Genomic DNA, 13,065 nt, shown 5'->3' with positions numbered 1-13,065 from the left:
TTTTCCAGCACAGTGAAGGCTCCTCCAGGCCATGTATTACACCCAAGGTTGGCAGCAGTCTTTCGCTATTAGCCATGGAAGGAGACTCTGCTCTTGAGGTTACAGGGGTAGCTGAGCCTTTTGAAACAACCTGCATCCACCTAAAAGGGGAAGGTTCTGCTCCTCCTCTTCTCTCCTTTCCTGCCTCTGCTCCTTCCTCACCTTCATGCAATGGTATGCTAGTCTCTCCTCCATCAGTTCCAGAGCCACCAGATCCATTTAAGAATTGATTGAATTCACTGAAGCTGCAAAAGCTAAGTTTAACTGACTTCCAGAGAGGTGTGAAGCACATCAGATTCAGCACAGGTGAGCATAGAAAGCTCATGAATAAGCCCTCCTGCCAGAGCTTAAGTCAGCTGTTGTGCAAGGCAGTGCTACTCTACCCTGTACTATGAAACCTTGCTCTAGAGCAAGACAGTATAAATACCTCTCTCAAAATTGAGGCCAAGAACTTATTTAGGGATGCATTACCACTCCTAAAGAGCCTAGAGGTGCTTCTCTGCTCAGTGATCCCCTAGGGTTATCTGTACCACTGGAACCAGCAGAGCAAGCACCAGCAATCACATAGAAGAAAGCCCTAGAAAGCAGGGCAGAAGGTTACCTTTCTATCACTATCTGATGTGAAGAGGAAATTTAAAGCTCCTAGAAATATCCTGAGCCCACATGATTCTCAATTGTGGGAGAAGAAACAACGAGGTACTGAGAAAAGTAGCACAAAGCCCCAAGGGCCACCAGTCCCAGCAAATTAAACATGACTTCAGTAGCTCCAGGTGAAGGTACAGCCCATGAGAGATGAGCAGATCTGGTTCTGGAGAATTTTTCTATAGTGAGGCATTCCTCACAAATCATTTTAAAGATAGACTACCTGCCCAGAAGTAGGGCAAGTAACTTTGTCTCCATTCTACCAGAGAATTTTCTACAAATACCAACTTTCATCCTAAACTGACCATAAGTTAGTACAGTTTTAAAGCCTGAGATTATCACACTCATGGTAAAGTTTCTGCAGACAAAACCAGCTCCACAGCCTCTCAGTAAAATCTCAGTAAGTGTAGCTGAGGACTTACTAAGATTACAGGACATCATAGTCACAGCAAGCAGTGCGTAAGAGTTCCTGCATATGCACTGAGCAAGTCCATAGGTAAAATTGCACATGTTGCTTGTACATAGCAGCATGCCTAGATCTCCAAAATCCCAGTTACATTGCTGCAACAATAGCCTAGTCACTTCTGCAGATAGAAAAAGTCTACACAAATGCTAGGGAGACTGTAACATAACACCCTCAAGTGAAACTCCACTACAACACTACAACTCCACTACAACACTACAACTCCACTACAACACTACAACTCCACTACAACACTACAACTCCACTACAACACTACAACTCCATTACAACACTAACATCAAGCCTCTGAAAAACACCCTGCTGCCCTCACATAAAGTCTTGTAATGTCCTTCCTTTCTTCTGAGCCTACTGATACCCTTCTGAAGTTCCTTCACAGGTTTTTGGTGATGACTTAAATAAACAACTTCAAGTGCTTAACTAAACCTCTGACAGCTGGTGACTCAGAAAATCTAATCCACCCTTCAAAGGGCTGATTCTCCTGGCTTTTTGTTGTTTCTTGACTGAAATTCATTGTTTAAGGGAATGCATTGGAGATTGACTTTATGCTGAATTAACTTTTGACAAATGAGAATGCAACATTGATTGTGAACATGCCTAAATATTATTTAGGGTAACATTTAAGCAGCGACCTGTCAAAATAATGGAAAAACTTCCTCTACTTCCCAAGTCTCTAGTTGCATCCCAGGCAAAGCACAGTGTAGGCCTCATCACTGCAAGCAGCTGCTTCCCAGTGCCATGAGGCCAGGGGCTGCCTGTGGCAGGGCCAGTGTCAGGCACCAGTGTGGTGGGGCTGGGCAGTTGCCCCAGTTGGAGTTGGGGGTCCTGGCCATGATGCTCTAAGTGGTGCCAGGCTCCATCCCTGGACTGGGTAGACATGCAGCCTGGGGTGGTGGGGAGACCCCAAGGGCAGCAGGGACAAGAGGGGGCTGGGGCAGAGCCTGAACATTCAACTTTGGGGCTCTTGATGCAGTGTTATGCACTCTCGTTGTAAAAAGATATTACTTTTTAGTGTTTTTCTGTCATTACATGCAAGTGCCCATGACTCCCCTATGTTACTCCTCCAGAGAAATCTCTAGTTATCAGGGTGTCTGCGAAACAGTCTCCTTAGGGAACTGGAAGTGCCCCAAATCCCAGAGAGAAAGCTCCTCTACTCACTGTACATCAGGCAAAGGGTGGGAAAGAGGGGAAGGTAGAATTCATACATTTGCAATAAACCACAGCTCCAAGAGGATCTGTTCAGCCACAAAGGCCTTAATGGGCCTGTGACCTGCTCCAGAAGGGAAGCGGCACTAACAGCAAGGCCTGTAAATCAACACACCTTCCCAGTGCTCAAGTGTCAAAACAGCTCCTCCACCAAGTAGCACATGGCAGGTAGAAAGGAAAATGAAAAAAAAAAAAGTTTGCAAATAGAAGATGATAAAAAATCATCAGGGAAAATCAGATGATAAAAAATCTTCAATGCAGAAGGTATCAGAGGTGGATCAAGACTTTTGCCTTAAAACTCCACTTCCTGAGACAGTTCCCAGCTGTCTATTCAGGAACGAGCACCCTGGGGAATCGCAGCCATGCAGCTTACGGGATAATGATTTGCACAGGATGTCCTCTGCCTTCCCTGAGCCACCAGTGCTGCCCAGGCAGGACATGGCAGTAGCTTGACCTGGTGTCCTATCCCACCTGGCTCCTGTGATTTCCTTTGCCATCCACCCCGGACAGACAAAGCTGACAAGGCACCCAATGCAGAAGGACTCTGCCTGGAAGGTGGTGGCGAAGAACAGCAGTCTGGTGCCTTTGTATATTCTTAAGTGAATGTGACCACATCCCCGGCTCAAGTGTCTAGGCCCAACAGAGCGTTACACCGCAGAAAGCAAAACTCAGCGCGCTCTGTCAGCTCTGAAGGAAGGGACACCCAAACACATATTCAGTTACATGCACTCAACCATGTTAGCCACACTGCCTGACTCATTACTGCCTTTCTAGGTAACTGGTAATACACCAGTCCGTCACTAAGTATCACAGCTATAGTTGGGAAAGCCCATGGATTCTCCTTTTCGTCTTCAAGTTTCCCCTCAGCTGCTCACTTCAGGAGAGCTTTTTTTTTTTTTTTTTTTTTTTTTTTGCATTTCTTCTACTTTTACAGAATATTGAAAAACAGTAACTCTGACAACCAATTTATGTCTTCAACTATGGGACTAATGTTTTACAATAAAAAGTAAAGGATCTATAGTTGTACATTAAAAAAGATCCCTTAGCACTCAGCCATTTATTACTAAACCTGCCAGAAGAGCAAACCCTTTCCCATGTACACTGAGGAAGCAGTTCTTTCAGCTGCTAACAAGCGGAGGCGATATATCAGAGGATAATGTTTTGGCACCCACCAAACTATCCTATTACACTGGCATAGCAGAGGATTACTGCTAAAATATAAAGCAGACCAATTCTCCAGCTCCTTGGAAGATACAGGGTGTCTCTGGGAATGCTTCAGCTAATCCTACTACCTAGACAAGGTCTTAGATCTTGGCTTTTTTATTATTATTATTATTTAGGCAGCACATTCCTGCATTGTTCCAGCTATTATAGCACCAAGCAGAAAGAGAAGGACACTACAGCACAGCACCATGAAACAGTGTAAGAATCATATTACAACAGTGAGATCTTCCCCTTCCCTTGTGCAGTTATGCCATTGCCTCCTGTTTCTACACTTCACACTGACGGTAAATTTAGCGCTCGCCTGGGCCCTAAGCAGCATTTCTTTCTTCGTGAGCAGATTCTGGCATACAGCAGCAGGGTAGAGGATGATGTGAGACCAAGGGCAGCCAGGGACATTTATCCTAGCACAGGAATTTTGCAGCTGCAGGCAGGAAAGCTGCTGCAGGAGATTGCTACCACCTGCTGGAGAGAATGCAAATATTCAGTGGGAAGGGAGAAACGAGCGCTGGTTAAGTCATTTTGTGCAGGAGCTGAATACTGCCACTCTGGATGAGGTTGAAGTCAAATGGCCTTGGTTCCTTTTTAAAAAACAAAACAGGCTTCTGGAGTCGGTGATTATAGGAGGATTATAGCTGTTTATAAAATGCCTTTCAAAAGCAAACTCCAAACACAAAGCTATGAATGCACTTTACAGTGTATTTTTCTGAACTCATCACATTACTGGAGCACCAGACTCTTCCCTTGGATATCTGGTGTTGGCAGAGCTGCTGGGAGACTTGAGCTGTGGCAATAAATAAGTAACTAAGCCAGCTCACCCCTGAAGCTCTGCCCATGTTTTGGCTAAGCTATGAAGTAGCAGCCACCCAGCAGTTGCTGCAGGCAGCAATATTGCAGTGATACCTCCGGTCCAACGCTAATAAGTCAAAGTCAAAGTTTTTTTCCATGTGCCTGCAGGAGGGCACAGCCTCCCACACAGATTGTGTCTCAGTGCCTGGCAAGGACCCAGGCCCCTTAGACGCTGACCTGAGGCTGGCAGCAAGGGATCACACACGCGCTCTCGCCACGGGCTGTGCCAGGCCCTGCATGAAGGCTGGCGCTATCCCAGCGTGCGGAGCCAGCACAGGGCCCTGCCTGGGAGGCGGCTGTCCCTGTCCTCTGTCACAAAGAATGTCTAGCAAAAGCTGGAGAGCTGGAGTTGCTTCTCACTGCCTCCTGTAGCGGGTTCTGGGCCTTTCATTTAGTCCAAGGTCAATAAATGGCTGAAAACCAAACTTCACATCCAGAAAGACTGAGGCAGCTGGCCCAGGAGAAAAGTTTGAGACTTGAAGTAAGGAGGTATATGAAGAGCTACTGTGTCCCCCTCCCAGCTGTCAGTCCGGAAAGGTTGTCACTGTGCTCACAAGGAAGGCGAGGCCTGGGCATCTCACTCAGCAGGTAATATGAATCCTTTCCCGTGTTCTGATCCCAAGGAGGGATCAGGGAGAAGAAAGAGGGGAACAAGGCGGGTGGGCTGCCATCCCACTGGTCACTGCCTTTCTGCGGGCCAGTCGGAGCCGAACGGTGCGAGGGCTGCAAGCCATCTGAGGGCTCGAACACCCTGAGAACAGCAGACCCCAAGGTTCAGAGATCCTCAGCAAAAGCTCTTTACTCACTTTACTGCAGCATAAAGATATGTTTGGGTCTGTAGGGAGCAAGGAGCTAGGCAGCAGGTACTTCCTATGGCCTCTTCTTTAGATGGCCTCTCAGATATCAGGAGCTAATACTCATGTCCACAGAGTCTTGTTTGCAGCCACAGTCTTGGGAGAGGCAGCCAGTGCTAAAGAGTCATGAGGGAGCAGCAGTGGTAGGGGGCATATAGGAAAGGAAAGCAATCTTCCTCCGATATATGCAGTGACAGTGTTAAGAGTAGGGACCTCAAAATACAGATTCTCTTCCTGTGAGTCTCTGTGCACATTAACCGACTCTTAAATCCAGAGTACCTACTTTTCAAAGATTTTAATGAAAAGTAATGAATTTAAGCCTACATCTCAAAGTGCTGTGATTCTCTGTAAGATGGAAACATGAGTATTTCCTTTCTCCCATGAAACTACAAAATTCCCAAAGCAGTGCCCACCGTTCACTATTTGTGCTCACACCACAAAGCAGATTTGTTTTCACCCAAGGCCTTTGAGCACAGCTGTAACTGTAGCAACGGTGTGGGAAGGCCCTGCTTCTTCTGAGCTCCCTGAAGCTCTCCCCACATGAAGGTAAGACCCACAGACTCCATGGGGTCAGCCTGGCTGGCTGCCACCTTGTCCCAGACTTGCTAACCCGTCTGCGCACACCTCAAAAATCCTCTGTTTACCTGACTCCCCCGCACAGCAGTTTGCTCCTCAGCCTGCCCGTACATGTTGGAAAACATATCCCTTGACCTCGATGAGCCAGCCCCAGATGTGCCATATTCGTCTTGCATCTTAGAAAAGAGGAAACTGGCAAATAACATAGTGGATGGGATAAGGAAAGAAAGAAAGGCCACTTTTCTTTTGTAAGGGATGAAGCCTTTTGATCCTTTGGCTGCAGTTGCACCAAACAATTATAGATCCTCTCCTCCAAAGTCCCTGAGGCTGATCATTTTTTGTCCATTCCTGGCAGCGGACTCTGGAGCCAGGGGCTTACACTCAGCATGCTCTCTTTACCTGCTTTATACACTACAAGTTGTGGCAAACACATCCACCATGGTGTTCACTGCCTATGCAATGTTCCAAGCTGCTCTCACCTATTTTGTGGCTAACAGAACCAAACATGGGCCATCTGAGTGCTTTGTGTCTTCTTGCTCACAAGTTTCCCTACTGAGTGAGTGGAACTGCATTCAAGCAAGCCTGGGGATAGTGGAGTACCTGCAGAGAAATGAGTTAAAAGGCCTTTGGAGATAGGCACAAGTATTTTGCTTGGGAATCATGTAAGAGCAGGTAGCAAAGGCTTTCATTTAGTGTGCCGAGGTATATACAGAAGCTTTCCTTTTTTTTTTTTTTTTTCTCTCTCTCTTGTTTGGACAAAAAAAGTTTGAAAAGTTGAAAAAGTGAGTTTTTGCAGTTGAAAAGCAAGTGGACACCATCACGTCAACCCCAAACTCACAATCACACATACGGCAGCACTTCAGAAATGGGAGTGGCTTCCAAGGCCTAAAATAAATAGGAGCAGTGACTGTACAGGAACATGAGAAGCCTAACTGGAATGAAAATACTTACAGTGCAGGCTGCAAAGGAATATCTAGGCTCTACACAGAGCACACGGCCTAGGTAAAGGCTGCTCTTTAGACTAACAATTTCAATTTAGAGGGGTCACACTTGCTTTTTCCAGATGTAACTCTCATAGTTGCCACCAGAGGACACCAAATTCCTACTACATTTTCGCTCCCGAAAACAGTCTAAATCGAAACTCAACAGGGACCCTTCAGCTAATTTTATGGCATGGGCCCTGTAGCTATCCGTAGGAGGGGAAGCCCTCGGGTTCCTTGATGAAATTTCTGTAGAAGCAGGAAACCTGTGTGTGGACACAGCTACACAACAAGACCACGAGGAGGAAGGAAAGAAGATAGATCTGTTGGCACAGTCCTACCACAAATCCTCCTTGGCAGACATGATCTACACTTTCTTGTTATGCAGGAGGGGGAGGAATACATCTAATTAAACAAGTCAACTGGTCTATGCACCCAACATCTGCTAGCAACTACTTTAACAAGCCTCAGTGATCTGGTTGTACTACTGCACAACCACAACTCAGTATCCTACTTCACAGTCAGAAACCGATGTCAAGCTCGCATATTTCCAGGGGCCTGAATGCTTTGAAGACCAGACCAGTAACAATAACAGAAAATACCCCTGTTTCAAACCAACACTGGATGATCAGAGACCAAAAGGCACTGCCAGATGAACAGATGCTCTTGTTCTTTTTTTTTTTCTTTGAAAGAGCCTTCCAAAACTCACAGCCTTGCCAGGCTTCATCCTGACATTTCAGCTGAATATTGCAAGAATGCCATCAAATGCTATAGGCCTTTGTTTTTGAGACAGAAACACTGAGCTCTGGAACCAGTTATGGGTGCAGGCATGGGCTTGTGCATAGGGTTTTCTGAACAATTAATCTGCACATTATTATTACAAGTAATCTCAATAAATTGCAAAAGCTGCTTAAAATCAACTGGATAGAATTCAAGAAAAACACAAGCAAAGCACTACGTTTGGGAAGGAGAAATTCACAAATGCACGACATGGAATAATTGGCTAAGCAGCAGTACTTGCACAAAGAGGATCTGGAGGAATTAGAGTGGATCGTATAATAAACATGAGTGTAAGGTACGCTGCCGTTGCAACAAAAACAAACATTTATTTTGGGATACATTAATGGAGTGTCATAAGTCACACAAGGTCATTACTATGCTTTATCCCAGAAGGCTGCTCACTGGCGCTAAATGTTGTGCCACATTTCTGCACCTTGCACTTTCAGAAAGAGAGAATCCAGCGTAGATCAGCCAGCACAGTAGGAAGTTTAAGAACTCCCAAGGACACTGGACTGACTGGGGCATCTCTTTCCAGGAGGAAGAAGGATGAGGGTGGCCTTCCCAAGGCTGTTCTAGCAAGCAACAATTACCGCAGATCTGTTTTTTCCTGGTAGACCAATAGGAAGAGTCACAGATCAGTGTGAAATAAAGTAAGACAACAAACAGCAATAGTCTGGATTTCATTCCATCAACAGGCAGCTCTTAAGTCTCTTACATAAGCAAAAAGGCATGCAGGTGGGAGATAGGAGGGGTCACTGACTTTGATGTGACTGTCAGTGACAACCTGGAAAGGTACTTTGAGGTGAAGAATGGTCCTTTTAACACAACAAAGTGGCACACCCAGGAGCGCATACACAGACCACACCTACTGCCAGTTTCCATGGGGTTGTTTGTACAGCAAGCAAAGACAAAAATAAAGGTTGGAGGTGAAACTTCCTTTTTGCCCATTCTCCCCACAAATCAGCCTCGCCTCGTGAGCAGCATGGCAGAGCTGTTAACAAGTCCTGCTTTCTGCAGCTCCCAAAGACTCTTACAGTCCTGCTAGTCTCAGGCAGCTATTAGACTCCCTCCACTTCGACCTGGTTTCCACCAAGCATGTAAACAGATATGGGCATGTCCCCAATCACCAAAGTCCTTAGGCTGAAGCTTAAATTTAAGCACGAGCTTCAAACTAAGAGCGTATTTAAGTGCTTTTGCAAACAAGGCCTTAGCCTTAAAATACATACATAGATAAAAGACTGTCTCACTCCAGCTCTGTTCAAATGCTTTACTAAGACGCATTTAAATGGTGTAATGCCTCAGTGCCACAGAGATGGCTGCCTTGCATAACAAGACTCTCTTGCTTCCTCTCTGCTGCAACTCATCGGCTCTTCCCTGCTCCAGGGCACGTACCTCTAAGGACTGATGAGATCTATGGCTGTTTGTTACTACGCAGAGCTAGATCCCTGAAGCAGCGATAAAGGCCCTTGCACATCCTAGCTTGCTCGCGGATACTTCCCTTTTCTGTGGAATTCTTCCTGCCCTCCCGCCCTCGCTCCCTTCCCCCTGCCCGGGTTGCTCATACTTCTGGAAAGATGACTGAGGGCTAACGAATGAATAAGTCGCTGCCGCACGTCATCGCCTGTCTGCCGCAAGAAGGGGTGAACAAGTTCCTTTGTCCACAAGTTAAAGTGAGGTTGCCGTCCAAACAAGGAGCATTTAACTGGGAGACCAAGGAGTGGGACGCCTGGACTCTCCTCTGTCTCAGATGGGGCATTTAATGTCTCTTGCTTTCCTCCCTGCACATACCACTTTATGCCTGCACTACAACTTTCAAGCAAGGATCTTAGAGGACTTCACAGACCTTAATTAAACCTCCCAAATCCCTAATTGATAGATGAAAATTCTGAGTCACAAAAAGGTGAAGGGATGTGCTCATGGTGAAGCCATGAGTCAGTGGCAGAGCTTGGAGCGGGCCTCTGGCATTCCCAGCTCCAACTTCCTCCCCCTTTGCCTTACATTTTATGAGATACTTTGAGAGCCCTGGAGAAGGTCTGGAGGTGCCCGGCATAGCTCCCAATGGCCACTCGGCCACCAATGAGGCATAAGCACCTATTGCGTTAGTAAGCCTGGGTCACCCTGGATTCTGGTGGCCTGTTTGCACGCCCTCTGTTTAAACGCAAGATGAGCAGACCATCCCAAGGGCTTACCCGCTGAACTGGCAGCGCAGGCCTTGTGCACACAAAGGGGCGAGCCACCACGAGGCCTTGCACAACAGTGCCCAATGGCTTTTCCATGCACCAGGTACAGGAGTTGGCCACCAAGGCCTGGGGAGCCCAACATGGGGGAGAAAATGCTACTAGCAGAGGCAGAGGCAGGTGGCTGGGAGGGCTGCAGCTGGGGAGAGGGTGGCCTGGGCTTTCCAGCACCCAGCCCAAACATCCTGACCCAGCTTGTAGCTGTTGGGTGGCCCCGGGCAAGTCCCCTTTTGTCTCCGCGTCCCTCCCTGGCCTTTTGTTTTCTTTTATTTAAACTGGGAGCTGTGCAGGGCAGGGACAGGTCTCTGGCTGGGCGTTTGCAGTGTGCCCGCCGTGTAATGAGACTCTAATCTGGACTGAGGCCTCTACCTGCTGCAGGAAAGCAGCTGCTGAGCAAACACCAAGGTCGGCTGGTGCGCCAGGCGCCTTCCCGCTGGCCCCTCGTCCCTCCACGCAGCCCACGTGCGTTTCAAGAAGCTGGTGCCATTCGGCGGACGTCGTTATATATTGCTTTCCAATTATAGCATGTCAGGGTTGCAACGGTGTTTAATTGTCTGGGAGTTTTATAAACACTGAATTGTCTTGGCTAACGCCTCAGTTAATGATCCCCTGCAGAAGCGACTTTGGCCTGTTGGCTCCAAGTCGAGTCTTCACCACACCCACCAAAAAGACTAAATGAAAAAAAAAAAAAAAAGGATAAAAAATGCAGAAATATGACTTGAAAGATGATGCTACATCTGAGGAAATGACACATAACTCCCTCTTGTCTTTGACTGACATCTGATACTGCAGCTTCGTGGATCTTTCCTAAAGACATAAACAGTAACATCCCTGCCTCTCCAAATCCACCTGTCTGCAATGGCAGCACAGAGTGACATAAACTTTCCACTCCTCCTCCGGAGCAGCCCTTCTTGCCATCCTGGTGGTTTCCCCGGGCCAGGGCCCCAGACTGGCACAAGACCTAGCGCTGGAGAAGCAGCTAGGCTCACCTCCAATTTCAAACCTGTATTTTTTTTCCACGAGTTTTTGTAGTTGTTGTTGTAAATATCAACCAAAAAAAAAAAAAGGCAGAATTATTAAAAAAAAAAAAGGCAGAAGGGGAAATAGTCAAAGCTTTTATGTTAATGCAAAAGCTACTGGCAGCATCAAAACAAAGGGCAAATCGCTGGATCGAATTTGCAACCCATGTAAACAAGCTGACTGCATTCCAGTGAAGAGCACTGATCTTCCCCTGGGCGCGTGCGTAGTTCCACATACTTGCTCCCCTCGGCCCCCTTTGCTAAGAGATCCCAGCTGAGCACTGTGGGCTGCCTTGGAATGGCTGCCGGTACCGCCTTGGTACCGTTTGCGCCCCTCCAAGCCCAGCGCTTGCGTTTCAAAAATGAGGCAAGTGTGGAGCCGCGAGGGCGCCTGGGTAGTTGTGCAATGCTGGGAACTCTTAGGTAGTTAATAATTACACGCAACCTTCGGTCTAGTTCCTAACAACACCCCTAGGCGTGTCGCTCTTACAGAATAAGGGCACACGCCCTGCTGTGTCTCCTTGCTTAACAGGAACACAAAGTACAGTAGTAGGAGGTGTTTCCTTGAACTCTGAACAATTGGACATTTAAGGATTAATTACTGTTAAGGAGCTTTGGACTGGCAAACACACTAACTCAGCTCTTGGCTGCGTCTCCTGGCTAAGTTCTCTCAGTCATCCTAATTAGACATTCTGATACAATCTTTAATTATATGATCTCACATGCTTTATTTTATTTTATTTCTTACACAGAACCCCTCCCCCCCATCTTATGCAGCAGGGGGAGGAAAGCGCTTTTCTCCAAGCCGTTTCCCCCCCGCTCCACCGTCAGCTCACTGGCTGCAGACGTGAGAGGGGGTGTGGGAAGACAAAATTGGGATCCAAGCTTGCCACGTCGAAAGCAGCAAGCACGCGGCATCTTTCACAACAGGCAGGGAAGGTTGGAGCCCGCTGCAGCTCCTTTGCTGCCCTGGGCAAGACGGGACCCATACTGTATTTGTCCGTATTGACTGCAGCCCGCCTGGGAAATCCTGCACTGGGTGGTATCCCGCGCCAGCCACAGAGTGTGCGTGTGGATGTACATGTACATACACACACTCACACACTCTCCCGTACACACCTTGATCTTGTTGAAACAGCAGGAGGGGCCTGGTGTGCGTGTGATTAACGCTTTTCCCCTGTGCAAACACTGCATGGCTCAGGCAATATGCCTGCGTTGCCAGTCGCAGCGCCCGGCCGTGCTCTGGGCCTGGCGCTCTCCCCACCCCCTTGTGCCGCCTGGCTACAACGCGTGCCAAAAGCTGTTGAAATTACTTTACTAAGTTTAAGCTGGTCTTCTTGGCCTGCAACATCTTTCCTAGGAAGCAACCTGGCTATATCCAGGAGTCATGGGTTCCACAGCATCTTAGCATCCTTCTGCTCCCTTTTACTGACCTCCCCCTCCCTCCCCCCCACCTTTAGGTGGCATAAGCTTTCAACTGAAGGGCTTCTCTGCTGAGCTGGAAACTCAGTACCCTGAGGCCAGCTGAGGTTCACCAAGCCAAAGAACTCCATAAATGGTGCAGTCTTAAAAGCATGTGCTCCTGGTCTGTCCATGGAGCATGGGCATGGGGAGGCAAGTTCCCCCCCAGGACTCCTTGCTAAAACTGCATCCTCAACCCTGAGAGCGCAGGGGAATGAGGAGCGCCGTGGCGTCTCCTCCCTTTGCAGTAGGCAGCCATGGCTCCAGTCTCTGTGTTTTGCCAAGCACCAGCATGCTCCCTTAGAAATGACTCCAAGATCCACCCCTCCCTCTACCTGCCAGCAGAACTGGTTGGCCTCAGCAGGGAGGGTGTGTGGCACCCATGCTTGCCCTGTGCACTGGCAGCTCCGGCAAGTCCTGCCAGAGGCTCTGGGCTAGCTTGTGTCCATCAGTACAGCGTGGTGCTTTGCCTCATGTCCCAAAAGTGGAGGGAGAAAAGGGGGACCTGTCTGTCTAAGGCAGTCAGCACTACTCCGCACAGGGAGGAGCCCTTTCCTCCCAGCTCCTTGGCGTTTCTCGCTGATTCAGAGTCAACATAATGGGACCGAGATGGCGCCATTAATCCTGCTGGGCAGGTGGAGCCAGCACACAGTGGCGATTAGTAATGGCTTTCTTCCCCTGTGGCATCAGGTCACAGGATTCGGCCCTTCATAGAGGCCT

The 13,065-nt window shown here is 48.0% G+C and overlaps 1 protein-coding gene across 1 annotated transcript in view; it reads right to left on the bottom strand.

Annotated features, from left to right (window-relative positions):
- The window catches only part of PLB1 (phospholipase B1), a 79,896-nt gene extending 77,088 nt beyond the window's left edge, over nt 1–2,808 (bottom strand). Inside the window, exon 1 of the mRNA XM_088524311.1 lies at nt 2,742–2,808. Coding sequence (XP_088380437.1) covers nt 2,742–2,808 — 67 coding nt within the window. The remainder of the gene's footprint in view (nt 1–2,741) is intronic.
- Nucleotides 2,809–13,065: the final 10,257 nt, after the last annotated feature.

Source organism: Tinamus guttatus, unplaced genomic scaffold, assembly GCF_059628265.1.
Source record: "Tinamus guttatus ecotype Peru unplaced genomic scaffold, ASM5962826v1 Tinamus_guttatus_pri_ptg000208l, whole genome shotgun sequence".
In the NCBI taxonomy this organism is placed as follows: Eukaryota; Metazoa; Chordata; class Aves; order Tinamiformes; family Tinamidae; genus Tinamus; species Tinamus guttatus.
This window is presented reverse-complemented; position numbering and strand designations above follow the sequence as displayed.